The sequence below is a fragment of the Aspergillus ruber genome (genome assembly GCF_000600275.1).
Source record: "Aspergillus ruber CBS 135680 unplaced genomic scaffold scaffold00017, whole genome shotgun sequence".
Lineage (NCBI taxonomy): Eukaryota > Fungi > Ascomycota > Eurotiomycetes > Eurotiales > Aspergillaceae > Aspergillus > Aspergillus ruber.
Window position 1 is genome coordinate 159,324 of NW_024467313.1, and position 20,169 is coordinate 179,492.

Below are 20,169 nucleotides of genomic sequence, written 5' to 3' on the forward strand. Positions count from 1 at the left end.
AGACTACAGGGTGGCTAGTGGCCAGACTAGAAGAACTACTTGGCGTAGTTGGCATGAAATGTATTTGGCAATAGCCAGCATGGATTTCTCTCTCCTCTCAATGTTATCTACTTCTCTCGACCTATGTATATATGCGCTCTGTGAACCAACTAGTTCTGTGATGCTCCTCCAACAACCACACCAACAAAATACAAAATCCCAGTCGTGTCTAAATGTACTAATATCGGAACATTCCTTTTAAAAATGTTATGTAGGCGGAGAAAATTCCATTAGCGGGGGAAGTTCTAGCTATCCTACACTGCCATGCCGTCTTCGATTGTGTTACCCAGATTCATAGTCGAGGGATCAATTAAGATTCCATGCATCACTTCGGTAACGAATGGATCTATCAGACAAGGATATTGCTCTTGGTCCAACCGTATGTTCGACGAATCTAGAATGGTCAGCTTATAATAGGAATAGGAAAACATGAGGATTACTTTTAATGTAAGCGTGATGGTAAAACCGCAACTTCATTGCCGTCGTCTAGAGCCAACCTGTGGATCCAATCCTATCAACTTACACTGTATTTCTAGGTGATTATATTATATACATGCCTTCTATCGAGACTTCGATGCCTCGATTCTGATCCTGAATAATATAATACTATGTATCTCCTTCTTTTACGTCCCATCAGTCCCAAAGATCTTCTTCTGGGACAGCAGGCTCGCGAGGATGGACTGGCATTTCAAGATTGCTTGTTGTAGCTGCTTAGACCAGTCAAACTGTTCTCTATATTGTAGGCATTTAAAATTCATGATAGGCGACAGCGTCTTCGAAAGAGGGCGATGAAATGATGCCGGTAAGGGCAAGAGGACTTCCTATTCCGGAATCTAGATGCATAAGGGCATAACTAATTTATGCTGGTTGTACAAGTACGCTGATGAGTCACAGAAGGCGGTCTGAAGGAATCAGCAGAAATTTTCTCTCCACACCATATTGCCATCGACATTGGGCGCTATAATTGGCTGCGGATTGTTGCCCCAGTTCCTCGATTTTCAGTTCTTAAGCTCTTCACTTCTTTCAACCTGTTCCAAAACGAAAAAAGAGACACCTGTTGCATTTTCTTGTTCATTGTCTTACACTCATTCCACACATTGCGAATATTAACCGCAATGGCTGATACAAGCACCGCTCAAACTGGGCAATTCCGTCAGTACTCCCCCATATACCCCGCGATTCTGATGGACAGCTGCTAAATCCCGTAGAGAGAATCGACTCGCAACCTGAGAACCCTTATTCGCATCTCATTGCGGATCAAATCACTGTGATCGTTCCGTCGTTTACCCTCGAGTCTGGTGTCACGCTGCACAATGTTCCGATTGCCTACACCGCGCGGGGCGAGTTGTCTCCCGAACGTGACAATGTCTTGGTTATTTGCCATGCATTGAGTGGTAGTGCAGACGTGGCGGACTGGTGGGGCCCATTGCTAGGTGGGCCTGGTCAGGCCTTTGATATGTCTCGATTCTACGTTGTCTGCTTGAACAGTTTGGGCAGTCCATACGGAAGTGCCAGTGCCGTGACGTACAAAGACGGTGACCCAGAGAAGGGAATCTACGGTCCTGAGTTCCCGCTTACTACTATCCGTGATGATGTGAGGTAAGGTTTCATCTCGTGCTACAAGATCCAAGGAGAGTCTCTGACTAAGCAAATAGAATTCACAAGATGGTCTTGGATGACATGGGCGTCAAGCAGATTGCGGCGGTGATTGGAGGTTCTATGGGCGGTATGCTCGCTCTAGAATATGCGTATTTTGGCAAGGACTACGTGCGAGCAGTTGTTCCGATCGCCACCTCTGCCCGTCATTCCGCATGGTGCATCAGCTGGGGAGAGGCTCAAAGACAAAGCATCTACAGCGATCCGAAGTACGATGACGGTTACTACACCTTCGACGATCCTCCGGTAACTGGACTGGGAGCTGCACGCATGTCGGCACTCCTCACCTATCGCAGTCGTAACTCGTTCGAGTCGCGATTCGGCAGAAATGTTCCCGACCCCTCGAAGCAGCAGAACATCAAGGACACCCAAAAGCTGCCTACCCCTCCTAATGAGCACTGGGCTGTTCACAACGATGGACACAAGGGTGGACAGTCGCGGAGCTCTCCCACTCCGCAGCTGCAGGCCGAGCTGCCGGCCATTGAGTACATGGATCCGCAGTTTTCGGGTACCAAGACTTTCAGCGCACCTGTGAAGCCCAGTGTCGAGGGACGGAAGAGGCCCCCAACCTACTTCTCAGCCCAATCTTACCTGCGCTACCAGGGAGAGAAGTTTGTCAAGCGATTTGACCCCAACTGCTATATCGCCATTACCCGCAAGCTTGACACGCACGATGTCTCCCGTTCCCGCGCCAGTCCGACGTCGGAGGACCCGGTCCAAGAGGCATTGGGCCGAATCGAACAGCCTGCTCTGGTTCTAGGAATCGAAAGCGATGGCCTGTTTACGTTTGAAGAGCAGCTGGAGGTTGCGGCTGGTATTCCAGACTCGAGACTGAAGCGGATTGAAAGCCCCGAAGGACATGATGCCTTCCTCCTCCAGTTCGAGCAGGTCAACCGTTATATCCTAGAATTCTTCCGCGAGGTGTTGCCGGAGATTATGTCCAAGCAGACGGTCGAGGGTGGCGCCATCGTCGACGGCGTCAACAAGCTAACCAAGAGCAGCACCTTTGGTGAAGCTGAAGTCGAGGACATCACTGCATGGTAAGCTCCCGCAAAAAGTTGCCTTGATCGATATTGGCGCAGTAATTGCAGCCTTTGCTTTGCCATGCTCTACGCACCCCGGGTTCTCACGGTGAAAGAGAAACGCGCCGTGGGAAGTCGGGCGCACCGACGGGCATGGAATATATACGGGGAAGTTGCAGTGCGGTTCTTTTCTTGTGATTTATGCAACCAGTCAAGAGGGATGAGCATCCAACTGCCTCTCTCGTGGTTACCTATCAGGTAAGACTGTAAAGAAGCATCCAACTGCTCTCCATCATATAAGCCCTCAGAGTGAATGTATCTATAACCTGGATTCACCGAGGGTGGTGGGCCATGTAGATAGTATAGAGATAGTGATATATTTGGAAACAATCAATATGTATATCTTACACTTCTATAAAATTGAGCCAAATGCGGTGTCGCCTTTTAGACTTCTAGAAGCAAAGCTGTATGTAGTCCGGGAAGCAGTCAGCCGTCAGGTTGCGTTGCTTGTGTATGCACCTGTTGCTAGGATATATCATGCAGGGTACAGTCGGAGTTGCATGCATTGTGATGATTTGTTTCACCTAAGTGACTTAGCTCTAGCACTCGATATATATTTTCCATGTTTGGCACCGAGTCAACCGTGGGGTTACAGATGTATGAAAACAACCAACATACTGGCCCTCGTTTACGCATCTCCCAGACAACTCGGCATTCCATTGTGACCGTCATTTCTTGATCGAGTTAATGATGCTTTGTTTACGCAGAAAGCACCGAGGAATGTTCGGTCCGTTTACCCAACCCTTTTGGATTCCCAGGAGATTCGAGAAAAAAAATACATAGAAGCAGACATCAAAAATCCAGAGGGTAAAGGTATGTATTGTCTTGTAGGGCGAACACGTGCATAGTAAATCTTTTCTGACTGAGCATCTCCGTTTGAAAGGTGCCCGCCATGCTGGCCATGCTGTGATACAACAAGTATCACGTCTGAGATCCCTCTTCAGACGCCCTCATTCTCACACGGCATAACACGTCTCGCCTGATTTAGATTCTCGTCCAGCACTATATTCAATAAATCGTATAGAAGCCGTAATGATTGAGTTTCCGACAGTAGATGAAGTTCATTAACCCTACGCTAACCCCTTTTGGATATAAAACGGCGCTTTTCGCCAATCAGCGATTAGAACAGCCAGCGAAGCCTCAAGTGTTCTCAATTGGGCGACTGTGACACGACTAACTGTTTTGGGACTCGATCACGGGCTTTTGTGTTTCGACAGCGTCTCCTTGTCTTCGTTCCCCGAAACTGTTCTTCATCGCCAGCACTGTCCCTGTTGATCTTCTGCATTCGGTTGAGCAGGGCTTGACCTCGACTTTCGTTCGGCTATATGCCCACTCGCTATCGACGACCTGGCCAGTACTACCACTTCCCTTACGGCCATTCAGGAACAAGGCACTAGCGGTCGATCTTCTGCTCATCTCCCGGACCCGTCGCCGTTAAATTATTCATTCTTTGTGCTCGTTTACGTCCCCACATTCCAGTCATTGCGCCGACAACCGCCGTGTCTCGTGTCCAATGAATACGGACTTGAGCACTGCTTTCTAATGGGGAGCATGGCTTGGAAGCCATCATTTGTTTTATCATTCCAGTGGTCAATGGGTAAACTGATAGCATAGCTTGATGTTGGCTGGTTAGGCTGTTTTGTTTCATATCTGACTCTTGTTTTGTTTTTATCTCTGTGACATCCTGTTCATAATCGCTTAGAGCTGTTGCACATTGGCCATTGTCACACACCATGGAGTTCAAGTCTTCGTTGAAAGACAGACTTCGGAGGACGCGATCCTCGATCATTTCGTTTTCACAGGTGCGTCCACGAATCCATATCCATCGTCGTTATAATCTAATAAAGCCAGCCCATCACACTCTTCTCCGTCAAACCAAACACATACTTCGACTCGAACACACGTAAAGGATCTTCAAGTTCCATAACGGAACCGCCCTGCATCCCACGCAACGTGGAGAAGGAACTCCGATATGCCTGCCACCGACTACAACGGAAGATTGAACGGGAGATTCCTTCGTATGACAACTATTATAGGCCAGAAATATCGTGCGAGAGGAGGCACACCATGGCTGCACCGGCACCGCAAATAAACACAGCACCCCAAACACAATCTCTACCAACGACTCTCAGATCACCAAGGAACAGATATTATCCCGGGTTAGAGTTCGACGCCCAGGAAAGCAAGCCAAAGAAAGATGATATTTCCGAGCTTTACGATAAAACAGCCATGATTGCTCGCGCTGAAAGCACATACACTGGGCAATCTGACTTCAACACATCCCGTATTCCATCATCCGCCACCAAAGACAGGACTCACGCTGATGGCGAGCAGCCACACTCGTCTGGAGAAACGCTGGTAGGGGTGAACGATTACAAGCTTGCACATGATCATCGATACAGCTTAGACGTCGTGAACGAGTCATGCCCCGAAATTCCCCTGGATCTCATTAGAGACCTCAACTCGATGCCTCATATAGTCCCCAGCTTATCCCGGCCTCCCCCGCCAGCTCCAGCTCCTGAGCCTACACGATTAGCCCGCAAGCAACGCGTCGAGAATCTACAGGAGGAGAGCGAAAGCCAAAGTCAAACCAACACCGACACTGAAAACGAGACCGAGACCGAAACCTTAGGCAGAACAACAGGCCCTCGCCCAAAATATAGATACAGCTGGCTTCCCAAGACCGCTACAGCTACTGCCAGACCTATAAGTACAATGGAGCTGGGACTGGGTGTATCACCTCCGGTTATTATCGACAGTAAGGGTGAGCAGCGAGTCATGGGCCCTGAAGCAGAACAACAGCGTCAGAAAGATTTGCAGCAGGCAGTGAAAGAGAAGATGTATACGGGGGCAATTAATCCCAGATCGGTATCTGATACGCACCGCATTCAGCCTTGCGCAAATTGTTCGGATGCTGCCAAATCCACCGGTATCACTGATGTAAACGAGACTGATCAGCAACTCTCGCGGCGAAGATCGATTCTCCGAAAATTCTCGTTTTTCAGCTTTGCGAAGCTGAGGAATAATATGCCACGGGCGAGGGAGGCGGTTGGGTTTAGTCGGATTGTGGATGTTGTCTAGCTTCTTTTCTTACGAGTTTTCTTCTTTTTTTTCCCCGAACCTTTTCTTCAGATTTGCATTCTCATGGTTCCGCGTTTGTGTACATTCACTGTTGCGCCCTTGTATATCCTTCACTAGTCTCTACACCTAGCTATTAATTATTAACAGTAGCATTTTATCACTTTTATTGCTTTTCATCCGTTCTCATTTTCATAAGCCTACCAGTGATTGCGAGTGTTTGGGTGTCAATATAAGGGCACATGATATCTCGACTATCCGTGATTGAACATGAGTTGCCTTCTAGTCTCTTATTCGAGACTGCAAATACCATCATCTGGGCAGTTCTTCAACAGCTCAGTCATGTTTTCCATTATGAAGTAGAATACCCACCGAGTATTCTTGACGAGGCCTCCTGCGTATCAGCTCTACCTTTCTTCAGAGTCATGGCAATTTTCGAGGATTCAGGCCGCAAGCCCAACTGCCTTGGGTATGACAGTGCTCGACATTGAGCTAAATGTGTGCTCTTGGATTTCCTCCCCACGAGAGTGAACATGCTGTTTCTGACACACCCTCCATCTCTACTTTCCAAACAGGACTTCTTGAATATGTGCCACTTCGTCCCTCTTGTACTCCTGACAGTCTACTAGATTTTATAGGGCTTTGACTTAGCAAGAAAATCCGGACAGGTAGCCTCCCAATTTACTTCGCGTATCATCACTCTATACCTCCATTTAGAAGATCACGCCATGGAAGCGAGCATAAATTACACGGAGCCAATATCCTGAAACAAGATTTTGATCTACGAAGAACACCATCTATTGTTGACATACACGAACGCTCCTAGGTTATCTTTACGTAATAGAGCATGCTGTATAAGACTACGAAGACTTGCACGGGGGGAAATACCTCCTTGATACATGGGCTCCCATTGGCGAGAAAAAGGACTACGATACTTCTGAGTATCTCGATGTGTTCAAATATATATATATACAGTTGGTGCATGGTCGATTTACTCAGTCAAATGTTGAAGAGCAAAGGTCATCCATATACAGAAGCTAAAGAGCTTATTCTGCTAAGCCCATGGCTTGAAATACACCATATCAAACCACATCTGGAACTCAACATTCCACTCTCATTGACGGCACCATTTACGGCAAAGGGTATTGAGAAATTGGAAGCTATTAAATCCATATCTATGGCTCATTTCTTCGAGAACACAGCTTCATTGATCAATGAGAAATAAGTACAGTGGTTTAGATCCTTGGCCCGTACGACGCCGCGAAGGAGATATCTCTTGTATAATCCGAAAAAATGAACCAAGCAAAGAGTATCCTCATACCTCTTGCTTATACATTCTTTCAAGGAAGGCCATCGAATCATGATAGCGTTGGGCAACACAAAATGGCCATCAGCACAGCCTGGGCAAGCCTAGAAACTCGAGATACGGAGACGAAGAGATGATTATTTCTCAAACAGCATGGGCCTGTCTGTGGCATTTTAACCTAAAATTTCTGTAAGAGCGGGACTGCTTGCCAGACTTCGCGCTGATTGGGACTCTCATGCCGGTCGAGAAGCCCATGTTGGTGCAATGCTGGACTAACAAGTACGCCAGTCAGAGTTCAAGGGTCTAATGTCTGTTTTCCCTTCAACTACGCTGACACCACTCTCGCGACGATGGTGCTATAGTTATCTATTCAACCGGAAGCTCCCTAATATTTTCTCATGGTTTTTCCCTTCGATGTGAAACCGGTACAAGTTACGGGGACTAAAGTCACGATCTCTAGCAATTTGAAAATTTACTCAACTGTATTTCGTAAACAGCCGCTGCAGAATAGTCGGCAGCCACATGGTACTATCGACGACTCCGTTGAGAAGATGTACACGGAGGTTATGCTAATTTTCGCTGAAGACGAACGATTACAACCAGTTGGAAGAGTCGGGATGGCTAATCGCTGATATGGCTTGACCTGGTGCCACGTCTTCGTTGTACAGCATATGCTCTAATACTATGGATCTTATGATTACCGACTATACTAGGTTGTCTGGAACATTTGCGTTTCAACTATCAAAGGCGGCATCGCGTCTATTAAACCCAGATGCATCAATAGTAGACGCACAATCATCCTGTCTATCCAACAAATCAGGTACGGCAGACTGATTAATGATCCAGCACAAGCCCAGCAAGCTACGGCGACAAACTACAAAATGATTGCCAGAAGCTCCAAAACCGCTCAACCTTCAGAATGCATAGGACACTGGGGGAACTCAATCGCTAAAAGTAGGGCCACAATGAACGTTTCCGGCCATCATGCGAAAGCTTCTTACAATCGTTTACATTTGTGTGGCATTCACAACTGATGGGAATGGACACCGGCAATAACTATGCATCATTAGACCCTCTGAGGACACTTTGGACCCCCATTGGGAAGCCAAATTTTGCCCTGGGAAAAGGCAGTCATTACGGTGAGAGGTCAAAGGGTAGGGGGAAGCTCTTTCACAAGACTGACTAAAGACGATTTGCTTTCTATCTCCAAGCCAATAGGACTGTTATCCCAATCAGTCAAATGGAAGTGGCTAATGGGGATAGAGGACTCGCTTGGGCATTTCTGACGAGGTTCTGTGATGTTTCTTATCCAGCCTCTTTCACCAGAGTCGTGAGCAAATCCATGAACTTGACTATACAGCAGACCACCACAACAATTGTCTGAAGCACAATCCCTGTTCAAAAATTTACAATTTGGTCAAGAGACTGGAAGAAATTTCTCCCTTGGCGTGATGAGGGGCCACAAAGAAAGACTTTCAGGAAAATACCATAATCACGATGTTCCAGGCGAAAGGTAAGATGTTGGCTCCCATGGACCGCGGTCAGCTCAAGTTGTTCTGATGGTTGCTTTTCCTATATTCTTGTCAGGCTTTCCTTTTTTCCCCCCTCTTTTTTTGCATAGCGTGGGGTTTTCTATACTATATGGTATGATTACTGGTCAGCTTTGATGTTTCTACAGATGCCTATCTTTCTCATTGATCCGCTATTGTACCCCTTGCGGTCATTTTTTGATAGTCATAATGAGCTTCACTAATGTACTTTATACTACATGCATGGCATTACAATCCAACCCAATATCTCGTCTTTTCAACCTCAAAAATCCCCTTCAACACCTCCTTCCCGGTGCCCGTAACCTCAACCCTATAAATACCGCTCTCAGAAGCCCAAGCACCTCGCTGTTCATCCCACCAACTCGTCGCTACCTTCTTGTCCACGACGATCTGCACTTCCTTGCTCTCACCAGACTGCAAGAATACCTTGGTGAAGCCTTTAAGTTCGCGCACGGGGCGGTTAACGCTGTTCGTTGGTGGAGGGAGAATCCATAGTTGTGCTATTTCAGATCCCGCCACGGGGCCGGTGTTTGTGACTGTAAGAGTTGTGGTGATTGGTTCTGTGATGGTACCCTCGGGTTGGTGCGGGAGGGTAGGCTTTTCCGGAACGGTGTTGATGGAAATGTTTGAGCGAGCGAAGGTGGTGTATGAGAGACCGTATCCGAAGCTGAAGAGCGGATCCCGCTCGATCTTTTCGTAGAACCTGTACCCCACGTATACGTCCTCGCCGTAGAGCACGCGACCCCTCTCCGAACGGAAGTTCACGTAACTTGGGTTATCCTGCAGACGCACGGGGAATGTGAGGGGTAACTTGGCAGAGGGGTTGACATCGCCGTACAGCACATCCGCAATACCGTTTCCGCACTCGTTACCACCGAACCAAGCTTGCAGTATGGCCTTGGCGTTGTGTGCCCATGGCATTGTCACGGGTGTACCGCTCTGGTTGACGATGACGGTGTTGGGGTTTGCGGTGAGCACGCGGGTAATGAGCTCGTCGCTGCCCGGGGGCAGGTTCATGTGGTCACGGTCGTAGCCTTCTGTCTCCCACTCCATGGTGAGACCCGCGAAAAGAACAACTTGTTCGGCACGGGAGGCTTGCTCGACTGCGTGAGCAATCAGGTCTTCCTGGTTCACGCGGCGAGCGGCACCGAAGCGGAAACCACCTGGGCCAAAGGCGACGATCCCGCGGTTGTCGAGGTCGGAGGTTGGGGCCGTGCCGAATTGGAGGACGATCTTGTATGTGCAACCAGCTTGCAGGTACTTAGCGCCCTTCTCTTCGATGGTGCCGTTGCCGAAGAAGGCGGAGCCACGTTGCTGGTTCTTTGTGTTGTCGACTATTACTTCGTCGTCGATGAGCAGCTTTCCTGTACCAACGACTGTAACTCCAAAGTCGTAGAGACCGTCTTCTTCGGGGGTGAAGTAGCCCTCCATGTCGACGTAGAAGGTCATGGACTTGATCTTAGGGTTGACGTAGTCCATAAGGAAACCAACTGATGCGACAAGATGCAGCTCGTCAACCGCACCCCGATTGGCTTCGGTGGGAGGCTCATTAAATACTCGAAACGAGAAGCCTGGTTTGCCGTCCGCGGCCTTGAGCAGAGGTCCTAGTAAAGGAAGGTCCTTGTGCGAGTAGACACCTTGAGAGAACTCGACGGGGGCCTGACTGGCGGCCGAGACGCCTTCAAAAGGGGTCACGGTATAGTAGGGGAGAAGCGAAGCAGAGCCTCCTCCGCAGTAAGCTGCAAGCTTAGCATTAGGACCAATGACCAGAATTGGCTTGTCCTTTTTCAAAGGAAGAATATTATCCTGGTTCTTCAGAAGAACGACAGACTCTGCGGCGGCCCGGCGCAGCAGAGCGTGGTCCTGCTCTCGATTTAACCCCTTCTCTGGTGCTCCCTCGGGAATACCCAATGGATCCAGATAGTTGATTAAGTTGAGGACATTCCGCACACGACTATCCAAGACAAATTCAGCGACCTTATTCGAAGACACAGCGTGAGCCAACACGTCTCCTCGCCACCGGGTCTTGCCCGGCATCTCCAGATCCAGACCAGCATTAATAGCCTCGGAGGTGCTGTATGTACCAAACCAATCACTCATAACCAATCCATCCCATCCCCACTCCTTGCGAAGGATATCGCCAAGAATCTCTTTATTCTCACTAACATGCGTCCCATTCACCTTGTTATAAGCCGTCATGATACAGGCACTCCGACAAATCCTCATAGCCACCTGGAACGGAAGCAGATAGATCTCCCGCAGAGCCCGCTGCGTAACGATGCTGTCGACAGCCAACCGTTCATGTTCCTGATCATTACACACAAAGTGCTTCAGCGTCGCACCGACACCCTTCTCTTGCATTCCCTTGCTGTAGTGACCGGCTAAAGTACCGGATAATATTCCATCCTCGGAGAATGATTCGAAGCCTCGTCCGCCCAGCGGAGAGCGTTGGATGTTGATAGTAGGGCCCAGGACAACGTGACAGCCTTTGGCGATGGCCTCGTCGGCCATTAATCGACCAACATCGTCCAGCAGCTCGGTATCCCAAGTGGCACCCAATGCAGTGGCACAGGGAAAGCATGCGGCCGGGATACCATTGAAGAATCGTGTTCCTCGTACGCCATTCGGGCCATCGGACAAGCGGAGGGATGGAATGTTCAGACGGTGAACAGCTGCAGTGTGCCAGAAATCAACCCCTATGCAGAATTAGATGTGTGAAATGCAGTCCAAAAGATCCAGGGTAAAGCAAGTACCAGCTGTCAAAGCGATTTTCTCGCCAAGAGTTAACTCCGAAATGGTCTGTTCTACGTCTAAGCGAACCATGATGCAATAGCGGGCCCGCCGTTAGAGCCAGAGAGAAGCGAATACAATAATGCGTTTTAAGGGAGGTGAAAAGAAGAACAGAAGTCAATAATAAGAAAGGAGGAGGAGAAGAACGGAGCAGAGGGCAGAGGATGGACACAAGAATCCGGGAGAATGTCGTAATAAATAAACCCATAAAACAAGTCCTTCATGCACAACCCATCAATCAATCAGATCAACCAATTCCTATTCCCAAGCTGTGCTTTTTGTTCATACATCCGATCTCAACTCAGCAGCTGTGGCTCTCATCACATTAGTCACCCATCACAACGGGGAGTACATATGTAGTGTGTATTCTGCTTGCCGCCCACTGTGATAGTAATAGCCGAAGCAGATCGCTTTCCCATATATCCCAAAGCTCATCACAGGAGACCCTCCAGAGCTTATTATCCCTGAGGACACGAAACAAAATGAGTATCACCCGGACTAACCTGTGGGCGGATCGTCAGCCGAGATTCTGCCATGTATTTTGGGCTTGGAAACACGCAAACCGGAATGCAGGAATTACCTTACAGGGTAAAAGGACGATCCAATAAGCCTCCAGTGGACGTGGATCCTGTCCTGTCAGAAAGGCCGAAGATTTGCCAGTGGCCTAAGTTGAACTATGGAGTACTGTATGGCCGAAGGTTAAAGGTATAATACCGAAGATTAGCCGGCGGACCATTGTCGGGCCGGATGGGGGAGCAGTTGCCTATTTGGATGTACTATCAAGTATAGAATGGAGCAATTGAGATTATATTCTAGTATCAACAGAATGCTTCACCGTTTATGCTAATACATAATAATCGCTAGCAAAGAAAAAAGCCATTCCAACACCCGATCATGCATAAATAGATGAGAAAAATAAACGAAATAGATCAATGAGAGACAGTATCAAACACTCCAGAAAGATCAAAATATGTTTACATACCCCGACGAGGCCTCTTGTTCTCATTCCCCATCCGTGTTCCTCCACGACCTCCTCCTCCTCCTCCTTCGCCATGTCCGTCATCTCCGCCTCGTCCGCGCTTGCGATGGCCACCACCACCGCTACCGCCGCCATAGTCACGGTCTCGCGCACGGTCCCGGTTACGCTCGCGCTCGCGCTCGCGACCGCCGCCGCCCCATCTTCGCTCATCCTCGGCACTTCCGGGGAGAGGCGGGGGCGGAGGAGGCGGTGGAGGTGGGACGCCCATAGACGATGGAGGCCGTAGACGGCCTTCATGTTCGTGGGAGGCTAAATCTGCTGCTGCTCCCTCGTCTCGTTCGCGCCGCTCCCGGCGGTCACGATTGCCGCCTCCCCGTCGTAGTACTTCTCGGGGTGGTTCGTAACGGGCATCGTCTCGATTGCCAGCCGCGCCAGCGTCACTACGGCGGCTGCGTTCTCGTTCGTATTCACGAGCGCGTTCGCGTTCTTCTCGTCGGCTGCCGCTTCGTGTCCCTTCCTCGTCTCCACGGCGCTCTCGTTCTCGTTCGCGGTCCCGATCCCGTTCGCGTTCGCGGTCTCTCTCGCTGCGCTCACCACGTTCGCGGTCAGCGCGATCACCACGATCACGATCTCTGTCCCGTTCACGGTCCCTTTCTCGTTCACGGTCACGGTCACGATCCCGTTCTGAGTGTCGCTGCGTACGGCGTGGCTCAGAACCAGGCTCCTCGAGCAAGTCGCCTCGACCTCCAAGACTCCTACGCGAGTGGCTCTCATCCCCTCGGGAAGCGCTGGTGATCCGATCCGCCAAAAGGTCAGGCCGACCTTGTTGGGAAGAAGTCGAAATAGTGCGACTTCCATCATCAGGTGTTCCGCCAGAAGGAGTAGACTGCGGAGATGGCGCATTCATGGCAGCGGCAGAGCGATTTGCGCCTCGGCCCCGGATCGATGTACCAGGTCCACTGCGATCTGCAGGGCCTGCCGACTGTTGAAGCATAGTGTTGATGCCGGCGAATCGTTTGTCTCCTCGTCCCCGGTCACCACCGCCACTACCACCACCAGTTCCTGGAGGCTGTGCTCCACGAGGAATAGGTGATGGGCCTGATGGCGGGGCAAATGAACTACGGGGCCCGGATGGAGGGGCAATCCCTGGTGATGGTGGTTGCTGAGATCGTCCACCACCATAGTCATTTCCTTGAAGCTGCAATGCCTTGAGACGGTCTGGATGAATTCCGCTATTGTCCATCCGTTCACTGGCAGGCGATGGCGGTGCGCCTGCCGCTTGCTGTTTCGGTCCCATTGGCGGTTGGCGCTCGTTGCCTCCCGCGGGAGGTGGAGGCGGAAGCTGTGGTCCAGATGCTCCGCGGCCACCACGCCCATGTGCGTTCCTTACCCGTGGTCCAGAAGGAATCTCCGCAGGTTCCGGCTGGCGCAATCGTCCATGGCTGATGTCTGGGCCAGAAGGAGGTTCCCTTGAATCGTGAATCTCTCGTCCTGGACGTTCGCTGCGAGGTCCCGTGGGCAAATCATCAAGTCGCGAACTCGGAGGGTAATTGGCAAAACGTCGATCATCGCCGGGGAAACGTTCCAGCCGGCCTGGGAGATCTAATGGTCTCGGTAGTGATAGACCTCTCGGTGGAGGCCCGCGTCGATCCCGGTCTGGACGCTCATGGATCAACCCAGCACGGTCAGGATGCGTTTGTGGGCCTGGTCGTGGACCACTTGGCGCTTCATGGGGCACACGTGGACCGTCGGGCCGTACATCAAAGCCATCAGGTGCAGGGCGCAACCGTCCAGGTCGGTCCGGCCATTCGGGCTCCCGGGGAAGTCGACCGTCGCGATACGCAGGACCACGGAATGGCTCATCGGTGGGCAGTCTTGTCGGGAGTTCCCTCTCGAGTGGACCATAACCAGGGTGATCATGCTCCCCATCATAGCGGTTAGGGTGTCGTTGCCGTTCAGGTCGGGGCGGCAGTCTTCCATCTCCATGGCGAATTGGCCGGTTAGGCAATCCACGAATGTTTGATGCACTGGACGAAGATCGTTCGATTTCAGGACGCTTGGGAACCTCTGCTTGTCTCTCGGGAGCCAGAGGCTCTGGTTGAGAAACAGCGGAAGCAGACGAAGCGCGAGGTGGTTCAACTGCTGGTTCGGCTGGTTTGTCGGTTGGTGATGCCTCTGCACCGCCAGTAGCAGTTTGCTCAGCTTGCTGCGGTGCCGTCTCAGGTTTCGCAGAAGGTTCTTGTTTCTGCTGAGTTCCTTCTTCCGTTCCCTTCATCGCAACATCGGTCATTTTGGCGTCCTCAATCTCTCCATCCTCAACTTCCTGTTTTGACGGTTCAGACTTAGGGGTGCCCTCGGCTCTGTAAACGCGGGAGAAAAATTAGAAAACTGTAGGCAATTGACAAAATGTTCGTAACTTACTCTTGGCCAACTGGGGGCTTAAACGAAGGTGCAGTCGCATTCAATGCTGTCGGTGTCGCCGTTCCCGAGGCGCCAGCCTTATCAGACGAAGCTTGTTCAGTCTTCTGTTGCTGTGCCGGGATCGGTCCTTTAATCTCATTAAACGCCTGAGGAAGCATCCACTTCTTCTCTCTCCGGTTGAGGTCTCCAATCAGCGAAGCAGCGGGTGTCTTCACGTCATCTCGTTCGTCGTTCTGGCTCAGGTTGTTGACGCTCTTTAAGATATCGCGGCCGATCCAGTTGACAGCGGGGAATTGCTGGACGATTGCCTTGAGCACACTGATCGCGTTTCGAATGTGCATATATTCACCTCCGTTCAGACAAATCTTGAGTGCTGAGGCCAAGATACGGTGCCACTTGTACAACAGCCGACGGAAATCCTCGTAGTCTATAAACCCTGCTGGCTTTCCATCGGAGCCAACGGTAAAAGCGAATCCGGGGAGGTCCTTTTTCGTACCGAAAGCCTCTTTCTCGTACACAGCCTTGTCGGCGTGCCAGCGACCGAGGTCCCGTAGGGTTTCGTTGAGGAATTGCCCAAAGTTGTCCGCCTCCTTCGAGGTGCATTGAAAGATGATAGCCGTTATTCTTTGCTCGCGGAACAGTTGATCCAACAACCCGACAGTCCGAAAGTTTGGTGTTCCAGAGGTATGCAAGAACTTAAGCATTTTGAAGCAGTAGAAAGCCTCAATCGGTGACAGAAGCAAACGAGGCACGAAACACTGTTCCAACAAAGAAACGTTCAAAGTGTCGTAGTTTCCACGCATGCCAGCAAACCACCGGTCCTTTTCTTTCTGCAATCTTGTCCTGGTTTGACCGTACGCCTTGAGATGAGTCTTGTTCTCTTCCAAAATTCGTTCCTGAAGCTGAGTGAGCTGCTTCTTTTCTCGTTCCTTCCGCTGAGTCCCGGCCATGCTGATATCGGATCGATCGTTGTTGATTGTAACTACCTTCCTCTTCTGGCGGTCGATTTCATCTTCATACGCCTTCTGGGGAACGTGCACGTCATAAAGTGACAATTGCCAGAAGATAACGTAGAAACGTAACCCCACGATGCCGTATGTATCGAGCGACAAGACAGACTGGATCTGCTCTTCGATGTCCTGGACAACAGCATTTGATGCAGGAGGATCGGCATTACCATTGCCGTTCGCGACGGGTTGTTCAGGAGCAAGTGTGCCATCCGATTCGTTTGAAGTTTGTGACTGTGGCTTGTCCACATCCATCATTCCTTCGGTCGTTGCTTCCTCGCTCTTGGTTGCTGACTCACCATCAACTGTCATGTCTTGGCCATCCTCGGCCTTCGGTGCTGAGGGAGATCTCTGACTTTCACGGTTCTTTGACGCAGCTTCCTCCTCCTGCGCTGCTCGTTCAACTTCAGCGATCTTCTTCCCGATGCTGGGTCGTTGAATCCAGAAAGCGAGTTCAGGCTGCACACCGAATTCTTTGATAAGAGTGGGCAAATCAGGAACAAACGAATCGAACTCCTCGACCGACAGGTTGCTGCGCAGCAGATCAAGATACTGCGTAAGAATACGGTGAATTTCATCGAAGATGTTACCCAAAAGCTTCAGCTCTTCGGAGCCCTCCTCCTGAAAGATACAGGTCCACCGCTCTTGTGCAATAGCAACGAGCAATTGACCAGCAAGCTTGGAAACAGTAAGCGACTTCATAAGCCGCTTCGAAGTCGTCTTGGACTCGTGTCGCTTGTCCAATAGCTGCAGAATCGTCTGCGACTGAAGGGTATCGCCGCCTGCCATGGCCTGGATTTGAGCCTCGTTGAAGCTGCTGTCCGTGATGATACCTGCCATGGAGCTGATCATCTGCTCTAAGACAATAAGGTCAGTGGAGTTATTGTGCCGCAGCTGTTCTACCACATACTGCAGCACTGGAGTAGGATCCATGACAGAGTATCGTTTGAAAGTCCTGCCAGCGAACGTAGCCAGTGCATTCAACCACCGACTGGTTAGTAAACCTCCTTCCTGGACACGACTCCGTCCTTTCTGACCGAGAGAGTTGATCAGGGACCATGTCAAGATATCATATCCAAGATACGTGAAATAACGGGCACACTCCACAACAACTTCGATGAGGTTCTCGTAGGATTCAATTTGGCTGATGGCAACGTTGATGACAATTCCGGGGTTAGCATATGCAATCTTTGCCAGCGCACGAGCCATGGGGCGAATATTCGTCTTGCTCAATCTCTTGAGCGTATCCTTGGTTTCGGCTCTAGCTTGGTCGAATGCGGACTTAATGTCGGGAAGTCGCGAGGTTTGTCCAAAGTACCATTCCGCGTACATATTGTACCGGACCTCACGGGAGAAGAAACTGATGAGATCGAAAACTTCATTGACCACACCAGGGTTGGCCTTGGTCAAACTGATAGCGGGAACAAGAAGACGCTTGCACAAATCCTGCCAACGGGCCCTGTTCTCTTGAGAATTATCCTTGCTCAAACTGTCTCTTCCGATTCGTGCCAATTTCGAGAGCAAAGTCGCATCCTGTCCAATCTTGTGACCAGAGAGGTTAAGGAAAGAAGAACAGAGAGCGAACACGTCATCAACAGACTGACAGATAGGAACGTTGTCCGCCCAGTCGTCCCAATAGAACCGGTAATCTGTCCCATCATGTTCATCCTCCACGTCAAGCTGGGCCCATCTAAGAACCCTCCTCGGTGGCGCCTGGTTCAACCGGATCTGCCCCTTAGGTACACTGGACTGGTCCAGGCTGGGGATCTGCTGCTGATCCCGAAGACCTTCCACAGAAGGCAAGGGACGTAACGAGGCGTAGACCTTGCTCAACGAGTGATGCAGAACACGGTGGATGAATTCAGGAAGTTCGGGGTAGACATCCATCAACCAAGGAAACTTGCTCAAGATCAAAAGGGCTTCAGGAAGGGCACCAATGGCCAGCAGACTTTTAAGCAGCAGGACCTTTTGATCTGACGGTTCCGGGAGTTCATCCTCCTCCGCTTTGGCCGCAGCCTTGTCTGCTTCTTGTTCCCTACTCGGGGTGGCTCGAGCTTCTGACTCGCGTATCCGTGGCATAGGAACAGTATCATCTGCCAAAGCACCGGCCATCATCAACGCGTTGACACCACCACCCGGTTTTGCTGCTCGTTCCCGCTCCGCTTTCTCTTTCAACTTCTCCTCTTTCAGCGCATCCATCGAATCATCGGGCCTCCAGAGATGAGGGTACAAGTCGCGAAGGGAAATGAAGCCCACTTTAATAAGCAAAGCTGCCAGATAAATGAGGTTATCAGGGAGAACATCTGACTTTGAGCGTGCCCGAGACGAATAGAAGCGCAACTTGAATCCGAGAAGCTGCGCGGCGACGCGGCTACCTTTAGGAGGCAATGTCCCAGTTTCCTCGATCCACTTGCGAGTCTCGATCTCTTCTTCTGACAAGGTGTTTGATTCAGGGAGTATTTGTTTCTTTTCCTCCTCGGAGATCGGCCTGCGCCCGATTTCGAAGAAAGCGCGGATTCCAATCTCTCTCACTCGGCTCCAGAACTCCCGGTCTCGTTGTTCATTGGATTTCACGATCTCTGCTCGTTCTTCATCAGTTGTGATCCAGCCAGACGAACCTGGCAATGCCCAGTTCGGCAACCCAGAATCACGGTTGCTGCCTTCGAGAGTACGGAAGGTATCTTCCTTGGGCCACCACGAACTAACGCGCAGGAGCTTCACGAAGAACCGATATTGTTTCACAAGAACAGCAGCAAAAACATCGAGAGTAACGTCCAAAACACGGCCAACGTCCATGTCAAAAGCACCAATCATTGCCTTTACCCGTTCGAACGTATCCTCCACGACCTCACTAGATGGCGGTTCGTTGTTGCTTGTTGTAAAAAGCTCGGTAAGTAACTTCGAGTAACCTTCCGATTCTTCTCGCAAAAGGTTATAGTTCGATTGCCGGTAAAGAAGGTTGGTCTGCTTTCGAATACCCATACGAGCAAAGGTCTCGCGGACAAGTCCGAGCGATTGAAGAAGTGGTGTGTCGAGCTGGAGACGCATGAGCGCCGCACTAATACCAGTCGAGAACACCAACGGTTTCAGGGCACCATTAGTTGTATCCGAATCGGTAACAATGGAAAGGATATCAAGGAACAGAGCGCGCGTATCGAGTAACGGTCTCGCATCTTGTTCGTTCTCAATATCGACATGCTGAGCTGCAACTTCCTCTCCGATTATATCCTTCACTGCAGCCCCTGCATCTGTTGGTGGTAATCGGCCGTAAATAGCGGAGCGGATCAACTCCTGGTAGATAGACGCCAATTTCCCAACGTTCTGTTGATTTTTTGTCTGGATGCCTTCATCAACCAGCCTCTGCCGCCCTATCAGCATCCACTCTCCAATAACATTATCGGTAACATATTCGTAAGTGTAGGGTGTGGGTGGATTAGGAGGTTGGATGACGGGAGCAGGCTCGGGCTGCGGCGGCGCTTGCGTCTGGGGCGGCGCTTGAGTTTGCTCCTGCTGAGCAGGAGCCGGCGGTGCAGGCGACGGTGACGGCCGAGATTGTTGGTTTCCAACGCCTGCCGCGGTCCCATTTGTCTGCATCGGATCGGAAACTTCCCTGGAAACAGTGGGAGTCGCGTTGGGAGGAGTCATGTTATTCTGGCCATCAGCGCTTGGTCTCCGACTGGGACCGTTACGACCTCCTCGGCTCGGTTGCCGTCGTAGGCGCCCGCGCGACTCTGGGTAATCACGAGGTTGGTGTTGCGCCATGTTGAGATTACTCGGACGATGGGGGGAGGGTCTTTGGGACTCGTTCCCGGAATCGCCAGACCACAATCGATCGCCTCTCTTTCTTTTTCCTCCGGCACCTGGAGCCATGACAGCTTAGGTCAGAGCTTGTCGTCTCAGGTAGAGGACTGGTGAAGTGCCGACAGATCGCAGCTCATCGAGTGTGAGTCGCTTTGAGACTGGGGAACCGGTCAGTACTGGCGGGTAACATGTTCTGACGCAAACTCGATAAATAAATGGGCCAGACGGGCTGGCGGCAAAGGAGAGGGTGAATACCTGCTATCGAATACTTTGGAAAGAAAGAAAGGATCGAAACGACGACTACGCAGCGTCGGATTATTCACTTGCTGCAGGGAAAGCATGAAAGAACGGCCGCCGCAGCTTGCTATGTCGGCGCCAGTGGCGGCTGTCGCGTTTATTTCTTGTCGCGCGTTCAATGTTCATGAGGTCACAAATCTACTCCGGGGTACTCGATGCGTGA

General features: G+C 50.7%; 4 protein-coding genes across 4 annotated transcripts; 2 read left to right on the plus strand and 2 right to left on the minus strand.

Moving 5' to 3' along the window:
- Positions 1 to 1,008: 1,008 nt before the first annotated feature.
- Positions 1,009 to 3,159, plus strand: met2 (homoserine O-acetyltransferase). Its single transcript, XM_040786913.1, has 3 exons — positions 1,009 to 1,191; positions 1,248 to 1,638; positions 1,695 to 3,159. The coding sequence occupies exons 1-3, from the start codon at positions 1,155 to 1,157 to the stop codon at positions 2,737 to 2,739; spliced, it is 1,473 nt and encodes a 490-aa protein (XP_040637881.1). The 5' UTR covers positions 1,009 to 1,154; the 3' UTR covers positions 2,740 to 3,159.
- Positions 3,160 to 4,041: 882 nt separating this feature from the next.
- Positions 4,042 to 6,003, plus strand: EURHEDRAFT_524020 (uncharacterized protein). The gene is made up of 2 exons (XM_040786914.1): positions 4,042 to 4,579; positions 4,629 to 6,003. Exons 1-2 carry the CDS (start codon positions 4,511 to 4,513, stop codon positions 5,856 to 5,858), a joined length of 1,299 nt encoding a protein of 432 aa, XP_040637882.1. The 5' UTR covers positions 4,042 to 4,510; the 3' UTR covers positions 5,859 to 6,003.
- Positions 6,004 to 8,939: 2,936 nt separating this feature from the next.
- Positions 8,940 to 11,534, minus strand: EURHEDRAFT_458167 (beta-glucosidase H; the record flags this gene model as incomplete). Its single annotated transcript, XM_040784479.1, has 2 exons — positions 8,940 to 11,407; positions 11,465 to 11,534. 2 exons carry the CDS (start codon positions 11,532 to 11,534, stop codon positions 8,940 to 8,942), a joined length of 2,538 nt encoding a protein of 845 aa, XP_040637883.1.
- A 759-nt stretch (positions 11,535 to 12,293) lies between these two features.
- Positions 12,294 to 20,025, minus strand: EURHEDRAFT_413417 (putative THO complex component (Rlr1)). The gene is made up of 3 exons (XM_040782169.1): positions 19,965 to 20,025; positions 14,902 to 19,867; positions 12,294 to 14,840 (listed from the first exon to the last, which is right to left on the minus strand). The coding sequence occupies exons 2-3, from the start codon at positions 19,776 to 19,778 to the stop codon at positions 12,476 to 12,478; spliced, it is 7,242 nt and encodes a 2,413-aa protein (XP_040637884.1). The 5' UTR covers positions 19,779 to 19,867; positions 19,965 to 20,025; the 3' UTR covers positions 12,294 to 12,475.
- Between the last annotated feature and the right edge of the window lie 144 nt (positions 20,026 to 20,169).

What these genes read in the sequence shown, in the direction of transcription:
- met2 (XM_040786913.1), top strand. Translation starts at nt 1,155, where the DNA reads ATGGCTGATACAAGCACCGCTCAAACTGGGCAATTCC. An exon ending in CGCTCAAACTGGGCAATTCC is followed by an intron (nt 1,192 to 1,247) that starts GTCAGTACTCCC and finishes TAAATCCCGTAG; the next exon opens with AGAGAATCGACTCGCAACCT. An exon ending in ACTATCCGTGATGATGTGAG is followed by an intron (nt 1,639 to 1,694) that starts GTAAGGTTTCAT and finishes CTAAGCAAATAG; the next exon opens with AATTCACAAGATGGTCTTGG.
- EURHEDRAFT_524020 (XM_040786914.1), top strand. Translation starts at nt 4,511, where the DNA reads ATGGAGTTCAAGTCTTCGTTGAAAGACAGACTTCGGAGGACGCGATCC. An exon ending in CGATCATTTCGTTTTCACAG is followed by an intron (nt 4,580 to 4,628) that starts GTGCGTCCACGA and finishes TAATAAAGCCAG; the next exon opens with CCCATCACACTCTTCTCCGT.
- EURHEDRAFT_413417 (XM_040782169.1), bottom strand. Translation starts at nt 19,778, where the DNA reads ATGGCTCCAGGTGCCGGAGGAAAAAGAAAGAGAGGCGATCGATTGTGG. An exon ending in AAGCCCCCAGTTGGCCAAGA is followed by an intron (nt 14,841 to 14,901) that starts GTAAGTTACGAA and finishes CCGCGTTTACAG; the next exon opens with AGCCGAGGGCACCCCTAAGT.